Here is a 27,133-nt window from a genome sequence, read left to right on the forward strand (position 1 = left end):
GGTAAAATTGTCTCATCCTGTTCCGACTCATCAAAGTCTAATGCAGCTTCTGCCAATTCTTCAGCCTTCTCATTTCCAAGTGATCCAACGTACACAGGGGTCCATGAAAGTTAAACATCTAACAGATCTTTTCTTAAGTCATTATAAAGGTCGAGAAAAATGGGGATCAAGTCCTGTCTCGCTGAGGAAGAACTGACCCGAGTTGCTTGTAAAGCACTGACAGTCACTGAAACGTACCGCTGACACAGGACTTACAATATGAATCCTACACAATGCTTCAATGTTTACTCCAAGTTCAGCAGAAAATACTGACAAGTGCTCAGCCAATCGGATAGAAGGTTCTCTATACTCTACAACCACCTGACACTGACAACCACCTGACGCTGACAACAACCTGACACTGACAACCATCTGACACTGACAACCACCTTACGCTGACAATCACCTGACACTGACGACTACCTGACACTGACAACCACCTGACACTGACAACCACCTGACACTGACAATCACCTGACACTGACAACCACCTGACACTGACAACCACCTTACACTGACAACAACCTTACGCTGACAACAACCTGACACTGACAACCACCTGACGCTGACAACCACCTGACACTGACAACCACCTGACGCTGACAACCACCTGACACTGACAACCATCTGACGCTGACAACCATCTGACGCTGACAACCACCTGACACTGACAACCACCTGATACTGACAACCATCTGACGCTGACAACCACCTGACACTGACAACCATCTGACGCTGACAACCACCTGACACTGACAACCACCTGACACTGACAACCACCGGACGCTGACAACAACCTGACACTGACAACAACCTGACGCTGACAACCACCTGACGCTGGCAACCACCTGACACTGACAACCACCTGACACTGACAACAACCTGACACTGACAACAACCTGACGCTGACAACCACCTGACGCTGACAACCACCTGACACTGACAACAACCTGACACTGACAACAACCTGACGCTGACAACCACCTGACGCTGACAACCACCTGACGCTGGGCACTCAGAGCCATCAGTGTAAATCTGCATGGCATATATCCACTGTAAACTTCGGATGTGTTCCTCGGCTATGGCTGTACCGCGCGGTGCTGGCTCAGATGTATTACAACTAGTTCATTGACTATGTCCTCGCTTGCAGTTGCTGCAGTCTGCTAACGTCAGTGGCGGAAACAAAGCTGCAACATGTACAACAGAAAACACCTCCACTCAAAATATAACCAGCGACACCGAACTGCGGCCATGTTTACATGTTAGCTTGGCCCCACAATGCACTTGTGGAATGTTTCGAGTCACGTGATAAAATTGAAGCATATTAATCTAAAAACTTTACTTTAAAAAGTCTTCTTATGGGCTTTTGGATAACCACACACTGAGCGGATGATGACATGTGACCTATTTAAATAATGAACAACCTATTTTAGAGGTGTTCTTACGTGCTTAAAACATAAATATGTCTGTCTACAGTGAGAACACCGCCACATGATGTGCATGCTCTTAGTCTCCTGAGACTGACAAAGGTGAAATTTGTAAGGCAGGTTCCCCGTGTGGTGACATGGATCTTGTTATAGCAGTGTGATTTTAATAGTAGATATCTTTGTTGAAACATATTTAAAAAAAAACCCAAATGTAACAAGGGTTTGATCATTTTTATCTTTGCTAAGCTGAAACTTAACAAACACAGCTGCTGCGTCGGTTCCTTCCTAGGTCATTGAATAATTCTTTCCAGCTTTCAACAGAAGCAGATCTTCCTAGTTTGTCTCCAGACCCAGGGACTGAACTTACACTTACAGCCCTATACCCAAATAGTGTTAGTTAAAACTAGAGCCTCAATGTGTGACGTCCATTTCTGCTGTTACACGCAGTGATATTGCTGGAATATTGCTAAACTCATTACATTACCGTGATCGGTTTCCTAGTTATAAATCGACAGTTTCAAGAATAACCATCAGTATATGAGTGAGTGAGTTACAATCGGACATTGCATCAGCCTTGATCTCAACTAAACCATACAACATCTTTACGATACATTAGTTATGAGTATTTTAAAATTATTATAAAGAACAAAATATTCTCGTTTTCAAAGGTCATAGGAAGGAAAACGCACACTCAAATACTGCAATCATCAGTGATGGGCCCCATGAAGATCCAGAGTAGAATAGGTCTTCAGCAACCAATGCTTGCCGTAAAAGGCAACAATGCTTGTCGTAAGAGGCGACTAACGGGATCGGGTGGTCAGGCTCGCTGACTTAGTTGATGCATGTCATCGATCCCAAATGCCTGGATCGATGCTCATGATGTCAATCACTGGATTGTCTGGTCCAGACTTGATTATTTACAGATCGCCGTCATAAAGCTGGAATATTGCTGAGTGCGGCGTAAAGCAAAAAACAAACAAACCAAAAACAAACATTAGTGATGGATCCGCCCTGTCGTGTGTTTTGGGTAGTGCTTTGATAAGTCACCACACGGAAACGGCCACTTCCATCTGTACAATGGAATCATTGCAGTGACGTAGCCTGTCAGCAGGCGGCAAAAGTCATTAGGTTCAGTGATGATAACAAAATAATTCAACCCAAACCTTTCACAATACAGATCTTCAAATTCTGCTTCCTGTCCCCTCAGCTATTCAACGTTTGTCAAGAAGTCAATATTTGATCAAAGAGGTACGCATACGACATCAACCCCAGTGCCCAATACACCTTCACGATGCTATGACGGAGCCCAACCGTCAGAATCCAGTGTCAAGCTCCTTCTACGAGGATATGTTATCTTGTTGAAATCAATGTCATTTCATTTTGATTTTTTTTACAAATATTGCAGAAACAAAAGTATTAGTAAGTTTTAAAATCTTATTCAATAGAGCCAGATAAGAAGCAGATTCTCGGCCAGGGTGGGTCCCCGGTAATATGGGCTGCACTCAATGTCAGATGGTCAGTGATCTGCTGAATCCCCGTACTCTGCAGAAATTGATCATTTGTTACAACATCACTCACCGAGTTGTCTGGACAGGACTCTATTACTTACAGGCGTGTGGTGTTACGCAATAACTAAAAGCGATAAAAGTCTTTCCATTAATCACAAGAAAGCTCCATAGCCTTCATTGTATGAGGGGGGGCACGGGTGGCCCAGTCGTCTAAGGCGCCGGGATTCGCTGTGCAGAGTTGCGTCCCTTGGGCACGCCAGAAACCTATTGTTGTGAGTTCGAATTCCGGTTCACCCCAATTATGTTTCTAGGTTTGTCAGCACCATACCTGTGCTCGTGGGTTTCACCGAAGTGGTAAACGTCTGAGACCTGCATCACTTCGGGCTTTCCTCCCACATTAAGCTGACAAGCCGTGATGTAACTGGAATACTGTTAAAAGCGGCGTTAAACCCAACTCACTCACTCACTCATTGTATGATTCCGACAATATCCTCAGCATGTACCTATGAATCACTATGACATACTGATAATGTAATGTGTTCGTGACAATGTGAGCCTACCCTGTCCAGCTGGCGGCACCCGTCACAAACACATGCAAGGGCTGGTCAATTGTTCATCTGAGAAAATAACGAGAACATTATCCTACGAGACAAAATAGGAATATCATTTTTGTCGCTGATCGTCAACTTTGGAAATGTCATCCACTTATCTACCTTAAAACGGTTTCAAGCTTGACTAATGCCTTGGATGTTGTAATCCTGATCAATCGATGTTCGACAAACACAAGGCCATTTTAGTTGGCTTGACACCAAGCCTGAGGCAATAGGTACTTATCCTGACCAGTCCAGCAAGTTTCCATTACTCTGTAATTCGATAATCAATATATTATCCATATGGTATAGTCCGAAATGTATGCATTATAATACATTCTACTTTGACAGTAGAATATTACTACTTTATAACATATTGATCCTTGATCATATCTACAAGATAAAGATTCTTTTTCTTTGAAATCCAATCATTGTGTAATTGTACATATTTTACCTTCATGTTCTTAGAAATTGGGTGACGCCCTCTCTGAACAACGTCATATGCTAACAAATAATAATCACCACGTAGTCAGTTACTTTGAACTATAACTGCTTTGGTGACCAGATTCACCTAGAGATGAAATTCAGAATCTGCATCTTATCGTTTGTTCTAACGGTCTTGAAGAAAGCTTCCTGCCGTAGTGCCAGGTTGCCCCTCGAGTGAACAGTGTATGGACGAATCCACCAATATTGTATTCACACAACAGCCTTGACCCTTGACACTTGACTCTTGACCCAAAGGAGCGTCTGTTTTCAATGTACATAGCAATTATGCACAGTGAATGTTGCGCTATACAAATGCCCAGATAGCGAATGGGACTTCTCCCAAGAAGCGCTGCCTAGTGATACCCACACAGAACGTTTCGGATAATGTGAAGACTCCTCAACACTGCTGCCTTCTGCATTACCCAGATTGTCAAAAGGGCGGTATTCCTGGTAGCAAACCCGAGTACTCTCCCAATGTCAGTCAACAGATTTGGGGGTACCAAACAATGGAGAGTCGGACAACTTGATACTTGGGATGTAAACGTGACATTTCGAAAGCGAGGATCTATTGTCTGACATTATTATCATTATAATTATTTTTATTATTATTATTATTATAATTTAAGATGGTAATGAATAGGTTACTACACACTGCCTCGTTAGATACGGTTTTTGTTACAACCCGCTTTCCCTCATTCATTCATACCTCCAGTCTCGTGGTCTCATTCGTTCATACCTCCAGTCTCGTGGTCTCATTCATTCATACCCCCAGTCTCGTGGTCTCATTCTTTCACACCTCCAGTCTCGTGATCTCATTCATTCATACCTCCAGTCTCGTGATCTCATTTATTCATACCTCCAGTCTCGTGGTCTCATTCATTCATACCTCCAGTCTCGTGATCTCATTCATTCATACCTCCAGTCTCGTGGTCTCATTCATTCAAACCTCCAGTCTCGTGGTCTCATTCAATCATACCTCCAGTCTCGTGGTAATACAAAAGATATGTAAGGGGGATTCGATCAGCAATCTATATAATGTAAGTACACCAAGGTACATCGTAATGTATATTTGATGGTATATCTCACAATCAAAGGGAAAGAATTGGTTTCATTCATTCGTGACAAACTTGTGTCATTCCAGGACGAGCTCTTGCCTTGCATTTTGCTTCATGTTCATCCAAATTTGAATTTCCAAGAAGCCATCACTTGATCTGCAGATTCACACACTGTGACAGGATCAAATGACCTTGGGTTCGAATCCAACTTTTCCCGACCGGATAAACATTCTTCTTGTGGCAGCACCATTCCTGTCCTTTTGGGTTTAATTGAAAGAAGGAACGTCAGGGAAAATATCACTTTCTTTCTGTGGGCTTTCATCCCACATTGAACTGGCAACGTGTGACTCACTCACTCACTCACTCATTCACTCACTCGTCTTTGTGCACACGTTTCCCTTGAACCCACTCAACATGGCATTTTAAATAATATATCATATTGTGATGAATATGTTTTCAATATTGAAAACCGCCATCAAAAGTTAATATTATACAGAGTTATGTCCCTTGTTACGTCACACCAGAGGTCGAGTTCCCTTGAATAGCTACAATGGGTGAAGCCCACTTTTAATATTCTTGCTTGAATATTGTTGAAAGCGGCGGAAATCCAACTCACTCACTCACACATTTGGTCTGGGGAACAGGATAGAACCAGTCCTGGTCAACAAGAGTCAAACCAGGCGAACAATTCACACATTGTACAAGGTATTGAGACCACTTCTTCTCGACCGAAATCGCGTTGGCGGTTCGACAGGATTGTTTGTGCTGTCTCGTGATCGATTGCGCATTTAATGTTGTATATGCCAGGCAGCTGTCATACATATGGAAGCTGTCAGGAAGTGAGTGGTTTATACATATGGCTGATACTATCGCCAGACCCGAGGCCTGACAGAGAAGAAAGTAAGCAGGGACACAAGGGTTGGAATCCACGTTTTATTTGAAACTCTCAAACAGCCGCGACGGGATGAGACATAATAAACAGAACGAATTACCATTATTGCCACATGTCAGCTGAGAATGGAGACAAGAACATGATGCACATTAATAATAATAATAATAATAATAATAATAATAATAATAATAATGATAATAATAATAATAATAATAATAATAATAATAATAATAATAATACCATTTTATGGAACTGAATCTATCCACATGCCAGATCAACAAGTTCTGCTATTATGACAATGTGACACCACCTCTGGGGTAAACAGACATAGGTGTTAGTATAACGTTATTAAACAGACACAGGTGTTAGTATTACGTTATAAAACAGACACAGGTGTTAGTATTACGTTATAAAACAGACACAGGTGTTAGTATAACGTTATTAAACAGACACAGATGTTATTATTACGTTATTAAACAGACACAGGAGTTAGTATTACGTTATTAAACAGACACAGGTGTTAGTATTACGTTATTAAACAGACACAGGTGTTAGTATTACGTTATTAAACAGACACAGGTGTTAGTATTACGTTATTAAACAGACACAGGTGTAAGTATAACGTTATTCAACAGACACAGGTGTTAGTATTACGTTATTAAACAGACACAGGAGTTAGTATAACGTTATTCAACAGACACAGGAGTTAGTATAACGTTATTCAACAGACACAGGTGTTAGTATTACGTTATTAAGCAAACAGGTGTCAGTATTACGTTGTTAAACAGACACAGGTGTTATTATTACGTTATTAAACAGACACAGGTGTCCGTATTACGTTATCAAACAGACACAGGTGTCAGTATTACGTTATTAAACAGACACAGGTGCTAGTATTACGTTTTTAAGCAAACAGGTGTTAGTATTACGTTATTAAACAGGGACACAACGACCATAACCAGCTGGCGTGGTTACTTATCACCTTGATGACGTCACAGTCACATTACGTCATGTCCTGAATACTTTCACATGTGTCTACATTTCTGTATCAGTTCTTCCATCTTGTTTATTTTGTTTAACCCCGCACACAGCAATTGTCCAGACCAGGCAATCCACTGATTGACATCATGAGCATGGATCTGCTTAATAACGACCCCACCGGCCACGGTGTTTCCTGACCAACGGAAGTCGAAAATGGGTAAACCACATATCTTCCATAACAATAAACTCCCAAAACATTCTTGAGTTTTGTAATTATTCTGTAATCTCAATACTGGCCTAATCGAAGAACTATAACAGCTGTGTACTAAGGAGCCTCCGGTACAGCGCCGATAGACGGGGGAAGGTAGAGTCTGTTATTTCCATGGATTACACGATACGGCGCAATCGGATATCATCGGCTCATTCCGTCACTACACCCTCGGAAGCCCAAGTAGTTCAGGTCTCTTGACCTTGCCCTTGTTGGAAGCTGCTGTCTGGGGATTCCCCTTCACACTTACTATTGACAGTAGCGGCTGACCTCGACTGGGTGAGCACTTCAAATCTAACCGACGTGCAATGCCCAATGAACGTCATTATGCCACGTGATTAAAACGTCGATTAAATGTACTGAGGATACAGTCTGTGGGCAAAGATGATTCCCTCATCACACAACCTCGTGACACCATCGACACACGGCAGCAACTAAGTCGGATGTGGTCGGACACTTGCTGTAAACGTAACACGCGACACATTGTTGACAGGAAGCAAGTCATTTGTCAAATACACACTGCTTTGGATTAAGCAAAACAAAACGTAACCTTAATGTTTGTAGTACCCTAACCATGCGTTGAATGTGACAGGACAAATAATGGCATCAACGATTTAAAAAACACCTCCTCCAGGAAGCCCATCATTTGGAGACAAATACGGCTGATGTCTGCATGATCTGTGTATCCACGGGAGACAACCGTCCTCGCATTCCGCACAGCGCTCTTGTAATATAAGAGTGATGTCCCTTTACGTTTGGCTCTTTTTCCTATTTTCTAAAGTGCTTTATTGTTTCAGCGGAGGTCAAAATCATGTTTGTGCGTTTGTTGAGTGTATTAAGGTTGTTTGTCGGTGAGAGTGTGGGATGACTACAAAACACTGTTAATGATCGTGTCCTCTCAATATGTCACAGGTTGCACGGAAGACGATTAAATGAAATGATTTTGAATCCCAGTTTTATCAAACTGTGGTTTGCTACCTTTCAGAAAACACACGTTCCAGATTGGTTCACAGTATTTGCGCTACAAACATGGAGCCACGTTAGGTGACACTAGTTCTGGGTGTGACAACTCTCCTCTGTGTGATATGGGATACACGTGCAAAATCAATATATGGAATATGTACACAAAGATGTAATAAACAGGAAGTAAACAAGCATACATTCATAAGGAATAACAACAATACTGCACGGTTGTCAACACTGCATGTAACAACAGTTACGGAAGAGGGATATGTACAGCCAACCACCACTAAGCTTGTTGAACGACCTCACCCATCCAATCCTGTGACGATCGGGGCCCCGACCCACAAATCCCATTCGTGATCACTCGCCTCTTTCCGTAACCGGCAAGAAGACTCGTCGCCCAATCGATGAATGTTATGTGCGAAACTACGACAAACCAATCAGAATGACTTCAAGTACCTCGGTCAATAAAGTCCTCAGGAAAAATTTATGATTTTGCATTTAAAAACATTCTCAGTGAAATATACAGTTAAACGTGTTCAATCATATTGCAGAATGCTGTGTATATACGGGAGAAATATACGCGAATCATTACTCAACGAGTTGACAATTCTTTTAGCCATGCCCGTTTGCGCTTAGGCGGAACCAAGTCGCAAAAGAGGAGCACGAGTCGCTTTTCGGCTTGTCCCGGAATAACACGAGTTGGTCGCGAATGCCACAAATCTCTATCGTTCGAGCTAACTCTATTGTCTGTCATAGGCTTACGAATGATGTAGTGCTACGAGCGCTTTGTTGATCGGGGCCCTGACAGTGGATGACGTATCAGCACAGGTGTATATTATGTCTGGACTTGTAGAGACCAATGCCCACAGTGATATATATTCACAACGTGTTGTAGGGAAGAGGCAGGTGATCGTATCTTAATAACTGTCTAACACTGACACTTTTAACAGGACGCTTGGGTCTGATGGATGGCCGACACATGCAGGTTGGGTATCGTCACGTGACCCAACCTGTGAGCCAATCAGAGACATGGAGTTATAATGAAAATAAGCCTTGTCTCGTGTCCTACTCAACGCAAATCCAGTCGTGTGTAAAGTTAACTTCTTATCACGTGACTGTCCCTAACAACCAATCAGAATATCCAATACATTGATGACTAGGTCTTATCATGTGATTCCTTTCAGCCAACCAGCGATACATGAACCATTTTTACAACCTTCTGTCAAGTTATTATTTTTTTAATCATTGACGTGATTGACAGCGCCTGGACTTGTAGGTAACAGTGCACTCTGTGACCTGGGCAATCTCTCATAGAGATCGCCTCGGACACTGCATGAACAAGATATGTCATTATTGCGATTAACTCCGTGGAATGAGGCTTAGCTTCAGACAAACAGTTGCACAACACCCGACATTATACAGACCAACCTTTTCTGTTACGAATTATTATATGAATAAAATCTCATGTGAACATAAACTTAAATATGTGAACAAAAAATAATATCTGATTCAAGTTAACATTTCAAGTCGATAAACATCGTTAAAACAATTTCCCAATGACCCCAGAAAAAATAGTCCCTTTTGTCACAGGAATCATTTTGACTGTACACCGGTGAAGAGAACTCCTCAGATCTTCATGTGTTTGAGCGACTCCTTGTGAAGCGGTGACTGGAGCTGGTTGTTGTCGTAGCTGAGGCTTGTGGCCTCCCAGATGGCGTCGATGGAGAGGCGGGGACAGGCGACGCTGCTGACGTCCACGGTAGACTCTCCAGGCTCCATACTGCGACAGAAACACGGTTACAGAGTTCTCATTTGTCGACGTATGTGGGGAGATTCGTACTGGGATTATCACGTGATCGGTTCGTCACGATGAATTACCGTCATAACGACGCGACAGTTGAAGTAGGCTAGGCGAACAGTGAGATTAATATTTCAGCTTAACATGACTGTCTATAGGAAGAAGATTACAATGACACCGTATATATTCACTGCTGTATGTTTAATCTCCTCCACTATGAAGTAAATGATTGAAGATGGTGCACCAGGCTTTAGATCATATTTATTTGTTGATGTGAGCATGTGTGACTGTCTGATCACTTGTAGCTCATCTGCCGATTTAAATATTAAATTTAAATGCCGATGCTGAAATACGAGTGTCAGGGCCAGTTTATCATATAATGTCTTTTTTAAAATACTCGATGTTTTAGACGTACTTAGTCACTGAAGTAACTACAGACACTGCGTATGAATACAATTGGGGTGAACCGGCCCGTGCACAATATAGTGCCACGTTTGTCTCAATCACCACACAGGACAAAAATGTATTAAGCTAGTCGGCAATAATTATATTGATGGACAACTGCATGTTCAACAATACTCCAGCTATATGACGGCGATCTGTAAATAATTGAGTCTGCACAAGACAACCCAGTAACTGACTTCATGAGCATCGATCAACGTAATTGGGATGAATTGTTTGATAGCCGTTACTTAGGAGTTGACGGATGACAAAGTAGACACGATTTATGGATAACAACTTCTTTATATATTGTAAACGCGGCGTTTCGGTATAGATCTTGATACCGTTGTCACGCCTTGCATTTCTCATGCCTTACAGTAAATAACGAAGTTGATATCATAAATTGTGTCTACTTTGTCACGTAATTCGGATACGATGACAAACAAATCGTAGAACCTGACCCCGACTCATTTCGTCGCCTCTTACGACAAGCTGGGGACCTCTGTTCCCACCTCGCCTCTTACGACAAGCTGGGGACCTATATTCTCATCCCGCCTCTTACGACAAGCTGGGGACCAATAGTCTCATCCCGCCTCTTATGACAAGAACGAGACCGATAGTCTCACCCTGCCTCTTACGACAAGCTGGGGACCAATAGTCTCACCCGCCTCTTACGACAAGCTGGGGACCAACAGTCTCACCCCGCCTCTTACGACAAGCAGGGGACCTATATTCTCATCCCGCCTCTTACGACAAGCTGGGGACCAATAGTCTCACCCCGCCTCTTACGACAAGCTGGGGACCTATATTCTCATCCCGCCTCTTACGACAAGCTGGGGACAAATAGTCTCACCCCGCCTCTTACGACAAGAACGAGACCGATAGTCTCACCCTGCCCCTTACAACAAGCTGGGGACCAATAGTTTCACCCCGCCTCTTACGACAAGCTTGGGACCTATAGTCTCACCCCGCCTTCTTACGACAAGCTGGGGACCTATATTCTCACCCTGCCTCTTACAACAAGCTTGGGACATATAGTCCCACCCCGCCTCTAATGACAAGCACGGGACCGATAGTCTCACCCCGCTTCTTACGACAAGCTGTGGAATTATGTTCTCATCCCGCCTTTTACGACAAGCGCGGGACCGATAGTCTCATCCCGTTTCTTACGACAAGCTGTGGAATTATGTTCTCATCCCGCCTTTTACGACAAGCACGGGACCGATAGTCTCATCCCACCTCATACAACAAGCTGCGGACCGATAGTCTCACCTCACCTCATACAACAAGCGCGTGACCGATAGTCTCACCTCACCTCATACAACAAGCGCGGGACCGATAGTCTCACCTCACCTCATACAACAAGCGCGGGACCGATAGTCTCACCCCACCTCATACAACAAGCTGCGGACCGATAGTCTGACCCCGCCTCTTACAAAAAGCTGGGGACCGATAGTCTCACCTCACCTCATACAACAAGCGCGGGACCTATAGTCTCACCCCACCTCTTACAACAAGCTGGGGACCTATGTTGTCACCTCACCTTTTACAAGCTGGGGACCTATGTTGTCACCTCACCTTTTGCGACAAGCTGGGGACCTATATGCTCACCCCGGCTTCTGTTCAGAAAGGTTAAATGTACAGGAGATAGATTGATCCCAGCTTACTCTTTATGTCTTCTGTACTTCAAGCGTTTGAAATTGAATTTCTTGTAGCTCTCGTGCATCCGACAGTAGCAGCCCGTCAACACCACCACGACGATCAAGATGGCGCCCGAGAGAGTTCCGGCCACGATGTACAGGTTCCGGACGTGGTAGGAATGCTGGGTATCCGACACGCCACGTGGTTTCCCCTCCAGGAACGGGGCGAACATGTCCACTGAAACATGGGATGTGTACGTGACGTAAGAAGGAATGAAGAATAGTGCATGAGTGAAGGAGGATCTATTTACGCCGCTGTTAGAAATATTCCAAACATATCACGTGAATGGGCCTCACACATTGTACTCATGAGGGGAATAGAACCTGGGTCTTCGGCTGACAAGTGAACGCTTTAACCACGAGGCAACCCCACTGCCCCGAATGAGTATAATATTAATGAACACACAATTCCATTTAGAAAGTGGTCAAATGTAACAAATGTTATTTTTGGGTTGGTTGGTTGGTTTGTTGTTTAACGCCGCACTCAGCCATACTCCAGCTTTATGACGGCGGTCTGTAAATAATCGAGTCTGCACCAGACAATCCAGTGATTAATATCATGAGCCTCCATCCATGCAATTGGGATACGATGACAGGCATCAACCAAGTCAGCGAGCCTGACCACCCGATCCCGTTAGTCGCCTCTTACGACAAGCATAGTCGCCTTTTACAGCAAGCATGGGTTGCTGAAGACCTATTCTACCCCGGGTCTTCACGGGTCGTTATATTTGGGATAACACTTTGTTAGTAAAGTACAGATTCTAATACTTTTTGGGCTTCAGATCCCATTCGGGATTCGAACACACTCAGAGAGTGAGGCACCTAATCGCCAGCACACAAAGTCAGCATTGTAACCCATCCGGGATTTGAACCCATACTTCAAGACTGGGACACCTTATCGCCAGCAAACAAAGTCAGCGACCCTACCCACTCAGCCACCATTGTCGGACCATCATTTCTGTGGAAGCCTCGGTGGCCGAGTGGGTTGGATCGATGACTTAAAAGTACTAGAATCTGAACTGTACTAAGAAAGTGTTATCCCAAATACAACATTTGTCATAGTATAAAATCAAGACCTTTTCAGATATCTGAGTGTATCTTGTAACCTGCAGAAAGAGTGATACAGATGGACAACACAGGCCCCGTGACCCGCCCTGATGTATTGCTGGGTGCTTCTCATAGACCCATGCGTTCTACGTAACCAGGACACACCGCTTACACCAACATTTAAGACAAAAACAATCCACCCGTGAAGCTCAATGGGCTCCACGTCTGTCACAACCGTCCGTGGAGGTACAAGAGATACATCCATCAATGTGGTACTACGACACTAACTGAAAACCCTCCACATCATCTCGCCCTGACCATACAGGGATGGTTCACCCGCATCAGCATCCTCGAGTCTCATCATACATACAAGTGACGTACATTGTATTCCAAAGGTAGGCGCGATAGTCACGGAGTTTAATGTCATCCCCATACATAACACCCATGTTATATTGCCCCGTGGACACATATAGGTGACGTCAGAGTGTCAGGAGACAACAGTCGTGCATCCACGTGAAGCGCAGGATAATGAAATGGAGACGAATGATCTTTAAAAGTATTATATTTTTCCTATACGAAATCTACGGCGTCTGATAAATCAAAGACAGATGATCGACCAAACTACAAGATAGTCTTGTCGTCACTCACTGTCGCCGTCAGATAGTACCCTGAGTCCTAGCAGCTGTGTGGTTGATATACATCTGTCTGTTCCTGTATGGCGTCTTCTGGTTACAAGTATACTAATACCCTACAGCATCCTGGCTAGTCCTGGCATTCTGGCTAGTGTATCCGTCGTGTATAGCGTCATCTGGATGGTATATCCTTCGTGTATAGCGTCATCTCTCTAGTATATCCTTCGTGTATAGCGTCATCTGACTGGTATATTCTTCGTGTATAGCGTCATCTGGCTGGTATATCCTTCGTGTATAGCGTCATCTGGCTGGTATATCCTTCGTGTATAGCGTTATTTATTTGGCCCATTCCACACCTATAGGGTCGTGGAGGCATCTTCAAAAACAGCTCTTTGTGTCTTGCTGGTAAGAGTCCTCTTGCCGGTAAATATAACGGTAAATCAGTCAATTCGGCAGAACGCAGACTTGCGACCAACGTGGGCAAAGTTGCATCATTGTTTCTGTTGTTAACAACTACCGAGCTTGACTACCTGTATCATTTTGGGACTAAAGAACACTAAATTACAGAACACTAAATTACAGAACACTAAATTACAGAAAACTAAATTACAGAACACTTAATTACAGAACACAAAATTATTCGAACACTTAATTCATAGGTAAGTCTACAATGCGTCGAAAATGCTGAAAATTTGAGCATGTCTTTGACGCAAGATGATTTTCCAAGATGTAGACAAAAAACATCTGTTCAAACAATGATGTTTGATATTGGACTTCACTTTTTTCACTTACTTCAGCATACGTATATATTGAACCATGTCAGAAGTCCAGAACTTGCAAGTCTACGAGGGCTGGTCAAAATGTTCTTAGCCTAACAAACAATACCAACAATTGAGAAAGTGTTTTTAATCATATTTTTCAATATAATCTTCCTGCTTTTCAACACACTTCTCATATCGATAGTGAAGCTTTTCAATTCCAGTCAGGAAGCCACCCTGAAAAACCCATTCGCGGCAGCTTTGAGGTCGCCGTTGTCATCATAGCGCTCTCCGAATCCACATTGTCGCACGGCATCCTTTGCAAGTTGAGAGGTGTGAGAAAAAGCATTGTCATGAAATAGTAGAACTCCAGCAGTCAGCAATCCTCGAGGCTTTCCTTTGATAGAATCTCTCAGGCCATGAAGCAAATCAGACCTATAATCGTCTTTTGACTTTTTCTTAGAAATGAACAATGATCACAGCCTTTGTATTCCAGACAACAATGACCTTGACTTTCTTCACTGATCTTGAAGACTTGAATGTCTTTGGTTCCGGAGAAGTGGAATGGAGCCACTACATGGATTGACGTTTTGACTCGGAAAATCATAGTGGTAGACCCATGTTTCTAATCTCTTTTTGAATTCGTTTTTTTCTCTGACAGTGTCAGTTCTTTTTTCCTTAAGACCAGAATTTAGAAACTTTGGCAACCAAAGAGAGCAGATATCTTTTTCATCTGTAAATGTTAATGAATAATAGTTTCAATGGATCGATGGCTTAGACCGGTGTCTTCCTCAAGTTCAGTATTGGTAATACGTCTCTCTGGCAGTAGAAGTTTTTCTATCTCCTTGATTGAATCTTCATTAATGGAAGTTAGGGGACGTCCAGACCTAGGGTCATCATCAAGGCTTGTTCTCCCAGCTTAAACATGGCTGCCCAACGTAAAACGGTGGAAAAGCTAGGGCACTTATCCCCATACACTTGTGACATACGGTCATGAATATCATGCGGAGTACTTTTCCCTGAAATAAAAAAACCTTGATGACTGTTCGGTACTCGTTCTTTTCCATTTCTGTGTCCGTTTGGTCCCCTATCCCCTAATGCACTTGCACTCAAACAATGTACTACATTGACTAGTTCACTTTGTTATGGCCAACAGTAATGAAGTTCGTCAGGCTCAAAACGTTTGGACCAGCCCTCGTTAGAAAGGAAAAAAGGCAAGCTGTCAGCCATTTGAGCATGTCTAAAAGTTGTAATGCCGTTATTGACATTCCAGTGGGCAATGAGGGCACTTATCCTTCTCGACTTTTCCCTGTTTCGACCCAACATCTTCAAGTTACGATCAACCGTCACACGACTCGGCGAACATGGCTTCCCGAAGCCACAGAGTCTGCATCAGAGTCAGGTATGTCATCCCCAGTGACAGGTGTCACGTGATTGCGAGGCAACTTCACACCGGGTAGTCACGTGATTAGATGTGTCTTAATTTGGCATCTACGAGTGTCACGTGATCAGGGATAAATGACATTAGCAGGCTCTAATCGTCAAAGTTAACGTCAGTTCTGATCTTCCTGGCGCAAAGGTGTTCTCTGGCACAGGGAATGTAGAGGTTCTACTACACCAAATCAGTACCAGTTTGGAGAGTGCGGTTTTCGTAGGGAGCCTTCAGTGCAGATCGAGAGATATCTGCAGGCTGTGATTGGAGGATATTCTGTAAGATTTTTATGTCTTTCAAATGTACATCCATCCAGTTATTAAAACTGACCATGTTTTTCTATATTTAGTACTGTCTTTTTCAACATGATGACTTATGCTGAATGTGACCACAGCTATTTTCAAGTAGGTGACATTTGGTGCGAAACTGGGGGTGGTGTGTTTAGCTTCCGGTACTCGGAAAAGGAGCTGGCTAAGCTAGTCATTTTTATTTTTTTTATTGCTGCTCTAAGGCCAAACTGTGCACACACGTACAGGTAATAGCTGTTGAATGCTTAGTTATTTAAAAAAAAATCATAACGTTACTATAGAAGTCTATGGGAAAACATTTGGTTGTGTGTAACCTAGACGCAGTGATTCAGCGCCAGACAGTTGGTGATGGAAAATGACGAAGGTGCATATCGCGATGTGAAAAGTGTAACCCATAAAACGACTGACCACAGAACACGATGTGCTAATACTATTACCCCCACCACTACCACAACCGATGAAATCATTGTGTGTTAATGTTAAACGCAAAATGGCCAAGGGAGCTCTTACTGTGAATCATTAGACATTTGCAACCCTTTGAACATAAGGTCAACGAAAGAGCACGATTGACAGACGCATTTTAATCTATATTTATTGATTTTATAAAAGCATATACTAAATCCGTGAAGTAAGAGGTTCATTATCATGATCAGGTTTCAACTACTGCGTCCTTTAATGTCTCGCGGTGACGCCACAAAGTCAGCATGCACGGAGCCTAAGGGTATGCTAATGGCCGTGAGGAGAAGAGATATGTTACTGTTGCACTTACGTGTGTACTGACAGTTTGGACCAGCATGCATTTCGTGGCAGAGGCACTGGTATCCGTTCACGTGATCATGGCAAGTCCCGCCATTCAGACAGGGGCTCGAGGCGCACTCGTTGACGTTGACTTCACAGTGGTGACCTGCATCACAACAACTACAACAGTACAGCAGCGTCCTCTCTCTCTCTCTCTCTCTCTCTCTCTCTCTCTCTCTCCCTCAAACATCTCCCCCACTCTCTCTCTCTCCCCCCCCCCCCCTCTCTCAACGCCGCACGCACACGCAGACACATACGAAGACTGACACGCAGACACACAGATATATGCACACACAAAGGCACACACACACATACAGACGCAAACACGGACACATACACGCACGCACGCACGCACGCACGCACACACACACAGAAACACACACGCACACACGCACGCACGAACACACGCACGTACGCACGCACGCACGCACGCACGCACGCACACACACACACACAGACACACACAGACACACACACACACACACAAAACACTTAGCAGTGGATAACCACATCAAGACGACCATTCTGTGGGGGAATTTTGTTTGAGACAGAATAACCAGAATTGCAAGCACGCGGTCGTGTCACGATCATTTGGAGACAAGCCCCATAGATACATACGAGAGTTTTGTACAAGCAGTAAAACTAAAACTAATTTGATACGTTTTCACAGCAACACATACCGAGTTATATAGCAGTCCCCTTCATGTCTTGGGGGATATTTGTTGACCACTGGAAGGGATTAGGATAGCTGACGCTAAGTTTGAGTGATTGAGTGGGTGGGGGGTTGGGTGGGGGTTGGGGGGGGGGGGGGGGTAGGGAAGTCTTCACGCTCTGTGATGTTGGCTAATATCAGAGGAGAGGGTTTCATCTCCAGTGATGTTGCTGATGTTGCGGATGAAGCCAGTAACGGAAACATTGTCGGTGAAAACATCCCATCAGCCTCCTGGGTGTGTTGAAGAAGCACTTCCCAGAATGCAATATCCTGTGTCCGTCCGCTTAAAGATTATTACAGTTGTTACTGAGACAAAGTGGTGAGTTATGACGCGTTACGCGGGGACTAATACTTCTTATATTTCATTATAATGCAGGTTTAGTGCTGCAATGTCCGCTGATAAGAAGGCTTCAAGATGAAGTGTAATCCACAACACGACCACCAACACGCTGCCATCGCCATAACACTCACTAACGTCTGCTGGCGTCTGGGCAACCTGTTTTATATGTCCTATTAACAAAGTCATCAGATTGTCCTCCGCGCCCTGCCGGCGATTCCCCTCGCCCCGACTACTGCCAACTGGAGCTAGATGGATGCCACTCTGGATCGAAATCATGTATCGTGATACTTAAATTATGACATTATATTTTCAGCTCCACTGGCCCGAAAGGTCACGTGGTCATTGCCTAGTCCGTCGTCAAGTAAAGGATCGTGTTCATCTCCTCCAGTAGTTATTGATGGAGTGACATAAGCATCATGGCATACGAAGATGTGCATCAGCCCAGTCAGCGAGCCTGACCACCCGGTCCCGTTAGTCGCCTCTTACGACAAGCTTTTATAGTCAAAGGGTTCACAGCCATGGACAAAGGTTTAAACTCAACTGGAAAACTCAAGAAAGGTGTGTCGTTCCACCAGGACAATGCACATGTTCACACGTTTGTGCATGGTTTGTGCTCATTTAACATCATCCGTATTCACCATCTCATCCCAAATTTAATTGGCAGCCATCTCCATTAGCTCAGTCCATCATAGCTAGTCTCAGAACTTTTCAGTCACCACCTTGAGTAACCGCAGGCCGGAAAGGCGAAGGGAGGTTTTATAAAAAAAATAATGTGCCGTTGATTTTCTGACGAGAGATTTTCTAAACGAATTATATATAAACGAAGTCCAATATTATTGAAAGCCTCCGGACACATTACTAAATGGTTGCAAAATTTCAGAATACAAGATAGTGTCGAAATAGTATCATCTTATGTAAAATAATCGAATTGTGTTTTTCGTGTCTCTGCTGGCCTATCTCTGCGGGGGGTCTACAGGAAAGGGGTCACGCTGACCCGCCAGGGCCCCTGGGGGGTGACGTCATCAACATGGCCGACAGCCCGTATCTGTTACTGTCCACCAGTTGTAGCCATATTTGGGAATATAACTGAATTATATAGGCTTAGGTAAGATGAAGTATAACTTGATTATATGGTGTCATGTAATTACCAACTCTGAGATGTTCTTCTGGGGGCAGTGTACCCTCGTATAAGGCGGTGATCAGGCAGTCTACAAATATAGCTCCCTCCTATACGGCGATTTTCTGGCGGTATACAAGGATAGCTCATCTCCAATAAGTCGGTGTTCAGGTGGTATACAAACATGGCCATTCTCCCACCAACATGGCTGTGTTCAGGCGGTATATAGATATAGCCATTCTCCCACCAATAAGGGGGGGGGGGGGGGTGCTAGGACTAGGACTAGTCCTATACTCCTAACCCACTGAGATACCATGCTGCAGTTTAACATGGGCAACCACACAGTTACTCCGAGCTGACAGTCCATAGACGTGGAGTGAGGCGGTGAGGTGGTGTCGGTGGAGGGAGGGAGGGAGGGAGGGGTGGAGGCGATATACGTGGAGCGAGGGGGTGAGGTGGTGTCGGTGGAGGGAGGGAGGGAGGGGTGGAGGCGATATACGTGGAGTGAGGGGGTGAGGTGGTGTCAGTGGAGGGACGGGTGGAGGCGATATACGTGGAGTGAGGGGGTGAGGTGGTGTCGGTGGAGGGAGGGAGGGAGGGGTGGAGGCGATATACGTGGAGTGAGGGGGTGAGGTGGTGTCGGTGGAGGGAGGGAGGGAGGGGGGGGAGGCGATATACGTGGAGCGAGGGGGTGAGGTGGTGTCGGTGGAGGGAGGGAGTGGGGGGGGGGGGGTAGGAGGCGATATACGTGGAGCGAGGGGGTGAGGTGGTGTCAGTTGAGGGAGGGAGGGAGGGGTGGAGGCGATATACGTGGAGCGAGGGGGTGAGGTGGTGTCAGTGGAGGGAGGGAGGGGAAGTAGGAGGCGATATACGTGGAGCGCGGGGGTGAGGTGGTGTCGGTGGAGGGAGGGGTGGAGGCGATATACGTGGGGCGAGGGGGTGAGATGGTGTCGGTGGAGGGAGGGGTGGAGGCGATATACGTGGAGTGAGGTGGTGACTGTGGAGGGAGGGAGGGAGGGAGGGGTGGGGGCGATATACGTGGAGCGAGGAGGTGAGGTGGTGTCGGTGGAAGGAGGGGTGGAGCTCGAGGCGATATACGTGGAGCGAGGGGGGAGGTGATGACTGTGGAGGGAGTATGGGAGGGGTGGAGGCGATATACGTGGAGTGAGAGGGTGAGGGGGTGATGTGGTGGCTGTAGAGGGAGGGAGGGATGGGTTGAGACGATATACGTGGGGTGAGGGGGTGATGTGGTAACTGTATAGGGAGGGAGGGCAGGAGGAAGGGGTTGAGGCGAAATACGTGGAGTGAGGGGGTGAGGTGGTGACTGTGGGGGGAGGGAGGGAGGGAGGGGTTGAGGCGATATACATGGAGCGAGGGGGTGAGGTGGTGACTGTGGAGGAAGGGTGGGAGGGGTGGAGGCGATATACGTGGAGCGAGGGGGTGATGTGGTGACTGTGGAGGAAGGGTGGGAGGGGTGGAGGCGATATACGTGGAGTGAGGGGGTGAGGTGATGACTGTTAAGGGAGTGTGGGAGTCGTTGAGGCGATATACGTGGAGCGAGGGGGTGAGGTGGTGACTGTGGAGGGAGGGAGGGAGGGAGGGAGGGGTGGGGGCGATATACGTGGAGCGAGGGGGTGAGGTGGTGACCTCTGGAGAAAGGTGTGGGCTGTTGTCTGTAAAGGTAGGGAGGGGTTGGAGCGATATTCGTTGAGCGAGGGGGTGAGGTGGTGACTGTAGAGGATGGAACGAGGGGGAGAGGCGTTGTATGTGGAGGGGGTGGGGAGGGTGTAAGACCGCTTTTAGGATGGTTCAATCAAAACTACGGAGAGGACATAAATATGGATTGTTTAAAAATTAAAGATTCCGAGTGTATTTACCAGAGCCCTGGGGCCAACGCTTTAAGTACTATATTGTACAAGTTAAATACGAACTATTGAACGAAAAGTGTACATTAAACTGATCATTCAAAGGTAAATTTGATTATTAACAGTAAGTTTTGTCTATGAACTATGAAATGTCGCAATTCACATCTTGCCGTCGCCATTTAAACTTGAATTAAAAAGATTCAATCCAGGTTACTTTTTAAAAAATAGTTTTTATTCAATTATTCAATCTAGTTTACTTCAATCAAGCACGAACAATCTATTTATGACTGTCGCAACAACGTGGTCAAGTAGGAAATCTCTTATGAATACATTCGATTCTGATAGAAATTGCTTGGCACCTAATTAGCAGATAACCGTAATATGATCAATGTAGAGCAAGATGTGGAATACCTGTAGAACTACCGCGACAAATAGTGTGTGGAATACCTGTAGAACTACCGCGACAAATAGTGTGTGGAATACCTGTAGAACTACCGCGACAAATAGTGTGTGGAATACCTGTAGAACTACCGCGACAAGTAGTGTGTGGATTACCTGTAGAACTACCGGGACAAATAGTGTGTGGAATACCTGTAGAACTACCGCGACAAATAGTGTGTGGAATACCTGTAGAACAAGTAGTGTGTGGAATACCTGTAGAACTACCGCGACAAATAGTGTGTGGAATACCTGTAGAACTACCGCGACAAATAGTGTGTGGAATACCCGTAGAACAAGTAGTGTGTGGAATACCTGTAGAACTACCGCGACAAATAGTGTGTGGAATACCTGTAGAACTACCGCGACAAATAGTGTGTGGAATACCTGTAGAACTACCGCGACAAATAGTGTGTGGAATACCTGTAGAACAAGTAGTGTGTGGAATACCTGTAGAACTACCGCGACAAATAGTGTGTGGAATACCTGTAGAACTACCGCGACAAATAGTGTGTGGAATACCTGTAGAACTACCACGACAAATAGTGTGTGGAATACCTGCAGAACTACCGCGACAAGTAGTGTGTGGAATACCTGTAGAACTACCGCGACAAATAGTGTGTGGAATACCTGTAGAACTACCGCGACAAATAGTGTGTGGAATACCTGTAGAACAAGTAGTGTGTGGAATACCTGTAGAACTACCGCGACAAATAGTGTGTGGAATACCTGTAGAACTACCGCGACAAATAGTGTGTGGAATACCCGTAGAACAAGTAGTGTGTGGAATACCTGTAGAACTACCGCGACAAATAGTGTGTGGAATACCTGTAGAACTACCGCGACAAATAGTGTGTGGAATACCTGTAGAACTACCGCGACAAATAGTGTGTGGAATACCTGTAGAACAAGTAGTGTGTGGAATACCTGTAGAACTACCGCGACAAATAGTGTGTGGAATACCTGCAGAACTACCGCGACAAGTACTGTGTGGAATACCTGTAGAACTACCGCGACAAATAGTGTGTGGAATACCTGTAGAACTACCGCGACAAATAGTGTGTGGAATACCTGTAGAACAAGTAGTGTGTGGAATACCTGTAGAACTACCGCGACAAATAGTATGTGGAATACCTGTAGAACTACCGCGACAAATAGTGTGTGGAATACCCGTAGAACAAGTAGTGTGTGGAATACCTGTAGAACTACCGCGACAAATAATCTGTGGAATACCTGTAGAACTACCGCGACAAATAGTGTGTGGAATACCTGTAGAACAAGTAGTGTGTGGAATACCTGTAGAACTACCGCGACAAATAGTGTGTGGAATACCTGTAGAACTACCGCGACAAGTAGTGTGTGGAATACCTGTAGAACAAGTAGTGTGTGGAATACCTGTAGAACTACCGCGACAAATAGTGTGTGGAATACCTGTAGAACAAGTAGTGTGTGGAATACCTGTAGAACTACCGCGACAAGTAGTGTGTGGAATACCTGTAGAACTACCGCGACAAGTAGTGTGTGGAATACCTGTAGAACAAGTAGTGTGTGGAATACCTGTAGAACAAGTAGTGTGTGGAATATCTGTAGAACTACCGCGACAAATAGTGTGTGGAATACCTGTAGAACTACCGCGACAAATAGTGTGTGGAATACCTGTAGAACAAGTAGTGTGTGGAATACCTGTAGAACTACCGCGACGAATAGTGTGTGGAATACCTGTAGAACTACCGCGACAAATAGTGTGTGGAATACCTGTAGAACTACCACGACAAATAGTGTGTGGAATACCTGCAGAACTACCGCGACAAGTAGTGTGTGGAATACCTGTAGAACTACCGCGACAAATAGTGTGTGGAATACCTGTAGAACTACCGCGACAAGTAGTGTGTGGAATACCTGTAGAACTACCGCGACAAATAGTGTGTGGAATACCTGTAGAACAAGTAGTGTGTGGAATACCTGTAGAACTACCGCGACAAATAGTGTGTGGAATACCTGTAGAACTACCGCGACAAATAGTGTGTGGAATACCTGTAGAACAAGTAGTGTGTGGAATACCTGTAGAACTACCGCGACAAATAGTGTGTGGAATACCTGTAGAACTACCGCGACAAGTAGTGTGTGGAATACCTGTAGAACAAGTAGTGTGTGGAATACCTGTAGAACTACCGCGACAAATAGTGTGTGGAATACCTGTAGAACTACCGCGACAAGTAGTGTGTGGAATACCCGTAGAACAAGTAGTGTGTGGAATACCTGTAGAACTACCGCGACAAATAGTGTGTGGAATACCTGTAGAACTACCGCGACAAATAGTGTGTGGAATACCTGTAGAACTACCGCGACAAATAGTGTGTGGAATACCTGTAGAACTACCGCGACAAATAGTGTGTGGAATACCCGTAGAACTACCGCGACAAATAGTGTGTGGAATACCTGTAGAACTACCGCGACAAATAGTGTGTGGAATACCTGTAGAACTACCGCGACAAGTAGTGTGTGGAATACCTGTAGAACTACCGCGACAAATAGTGTGTGGAATACCTGTAGAACAAGTAGTGTGTGGAATACCTGTAGAACTACCGCGACAAATAGTGTGTGGAATACCTGTAGAACTACCGCGACAAATAGTGTGTGGAATACCTGTAGAACAAGTAGTGTGTGGAATACCTGTAGAACTACCGCGACAAATAGTGTGTGGAATACCTGTAGAACTACCGCGACAAGTAGTGTGTGGAATACCTGTAGAACAAGTAGTGTGTGGAATACCTGTAGAACTACCGCGACAAATAGTGTGTGGAATACCTGTAGAACTACGGCGACAAGTAGTGTGTGGAATACCTGTAGAACAAGTAGTGTGTGGAATACCTGTAGAACTACCGCGACAAATAGTGTGTGGAATACCTGTAGAACTACCGCGACAAATAGTGTGTGGAATACCTGTAGAACAAGTAGTGTGTGGAATACCTGTAGAACTACCGCGACAAATAGTGTGTGGAATACCTGTAGAACTACCGCGACAAATAGTGTGTGGAATACCTGTAGAACAAGTAGTGTGTGGAATACCTGTAGAACTACCGCGACAAATAGTGTGTGGAATACCTGTAGAACTACCGCGACAAATAGTGTGTGGAATACCTGTAGAACAAGTAGTGTGTGGAATACCTGTAGAACTACCGCGACAAGTAGTGTGTGGAATACCTGTAGAACTACCGCGACAAATAGTGTGTGGAATACCTGTAGAACAAGTAGTGTGTGGAATACCTGTAGAACTACCGCGACAAATAGTGTGTGGAATACCTGTAGAACTACCGCGACAAATAGTGTGTGGAATACCCGTAGAACAAGTAGTGTGTGGAATACCTGTAGAACTACCGCGACAAATAGTGTGTGGAATACCTGTAGAACTACCGCGACAAGTAGTGTGTGGAATACCTGTAGAACAAGTAGTGTGTGGAATACCTCTAGAACAAGTAGTGTGTGGAATACCTGTAGAACAAATAGTGTGTGGAATACCTGTAGAACAAGTAGTGTGTGGAATACCTGTAGAACTACCGCGACAAATAGTGTGTGGAATACCTGTAGAACTACCGCGACAAATAGTGTGTGGAATACCTGTAGAACAAGTAGTGTGTGGAATACCTGTAGAACTACCGCGACAAATAGTGTGTGGAATACCTGTAGAACTACCGCGACAAGTAGTGTGTGGAATACCTGTAGAACAAGTAGTGTGTGGAATACCTGTAGAACAAGTAGTGTGTGGAATACCTGTAGAACAAGTAGTGTGTGGAATACCTGTAGAACAAATAGTGTGTGGAATACCTGTAGAACAAGTAGTGTGTGGAATACCTGTAGAACAAATAGTGTGTGGAATACCTGTAGAACTACCGCGACAAATAGTGTGTGGAATACCTGTAGAACAAATAGTGTGTGGAATACCTGTAGAACTACCGCGACAAGTAGTGTGTGGAATACCTGTAGAACAAATAGTGTGTGGAATACCTGTAGAACTACCGCGACAAATAGTGTGTGGAATACCTGTAGAACAAATAGTGTGTGGAATACCTGTAGAACTACCGCGACAAGTAGTGTGTGGAATACCTGTAGAACAAATAGTGTGTGGAATACCTGTAGAACTACCGCGACAAGTAGTGTGTGGAACTGAACGTACACTTGGAGGTTTTATAGGTTGAATATATGACGGATTTGATATTCTGCGCTGACAGAGTATACAATATAGGTAGTCTATTTTTGGAGGCGAACTCTTGGTGTTATCGAGGATATTGAGTGAAACAATTTAGTGAAGTCAAAGTATACCTTAAACTAAGGAAACATAGAATGACGTTGATATTCTCAAAGAATATATTCTGACATCATGATACTTTACTCGCTTCACTAATAATGACGTCACGCCGCTCATTGTATAGCAAATGATATGACGTCAACGCCGAATATAGAAAAACCCAAATTTCAAATTTTCTGTTGTCACTACTACTTAGACTATGTCGTCTAAGGCGCCGCGATTCGCTTCACAGAGTTGCGTTCCTTCGGCACGCCAGAAACCTATGATTGTGGGTTCGATTCCCGTTTGCCCCGATTCTGTTACTAGGTTTGTCGGCACCATGCCCGTGCTCGTGGGTTTCACTGAAGTGGTAAACGTCTAAGACCAGCATCACTTCGGGCTTTCCTCCCACATTAAGCTGACACGCCGTGATATAACTGGAATACTGTTAACAGCGGTGTTTAACCCAACTCACTCACTCACTACACTCTCCTTGTCGATGTTTGTTTGCAAAACATTGCAGTTTCCGCAACTCTGCATTGTGTAACATTATAATCAAGTGAACATATACAAAAATATAATCAGCTGTTGCTCTGAGAGGTAGTTATTTGATATTTCTGATTGTCTAATCAAATTCGAAATTTTCCAAGTTTATGGTCGAGCACTAAATACATGAAGCAATATCTTCAACTCTTACTTATTACATCACCCTCTGTCGCTCCTACTCACCTGTGAATCCCGGGTGGCAGTGACACTTGTAGGTGTTTCCGAGGTCCACGCATGCGCTCTGGTTGAAGCAGGGGTTCTTCCGGCACAGTTCGATCTGTAACAAACAATGGACAATACCCTCATGGGGACGTCAAGCGGAAGTAGACAATACTCTCGTGAAGACGTCAAGCGGAAGTTGACAATACACTCAGCAAGGCGTCAAGCGGAAGTTGACAATACACTCAGCAAGGCGTCGGAGAATATTGGCTCTGCCATTGGTCAGTCACGTGACACCACGTGACGAACGTCCCCGCCCGAAAGGACGCGGCTAGAGAAGAACGCGATGCCATGAAGTACAATTTACCTTTGATGTACTTTAATGTTAATACTGAGAAGAGTGTCTCAGATTTCACAAAGATGTACTAGTAATTCCATTGCTCGCGGAGAAGCAAAGCCAGGTTGGTTGCTAATTATTGAAGACCATTCAGACAAACACTATCTATATCACAGCGCTCCAGACAAGCTGCGTTTTTGAGTAATAT

The 27,133-nt window shown here is 44.6% G+C and overlaps 1 protein-coding gene across 1 annotated transcript in view; it reads right to left on the minus strand.

Annotated features, from left to right (window-relative positions):
• Positions 1–6,038: 6,038 nt before the first annotated feature.
• The window catches only part of LOC139447483 (delta and Notch-like epidermal growth factor-related receptor), a 133,321-nt gene continuing 112,226 nt past the window's right edge, over positions 6,039–27,133 (minus strand). The window contains exons 8-11 of the mRNA XM_071228879.1: positions 26,613–26,706; positions 17,098–17,232; positions 12,119–12,329; positions 6,039–9,992 (exon numbers count right to left, since the gene is read on the minus strand). Coding sequence (XP_071084980.1) covers positions 9,839–9,992; positions 12,119–12,329; positions 17,098–17,232; positions 26,613–26,706 — 594 coding nt within the window. The 3' untranslated portion in view covers positions 6,039–9,838. The remainder of the gene's footprint in view (positions 9,993–12,118; positions 12,330–17,097; positions 17,233–26,612; positions 26,707–27,133) is intronic.

Source organism: Haliotis cracherodii, unplaced genomic scaffold (assembly GCF_022045235.1).
Source record: "Haliotis cracherodii isolate W230 unplaced genomic scaffold, xgHalCrac1.p SCAF_7, whole genome shotgun sequence".
Taxonomy (NCBI): Eukaryota; Metazoa; Mollusca; class Gastropoda; order Lepetellida; family Haliotidae; genus Haliotis; species Haliotis cracherodii.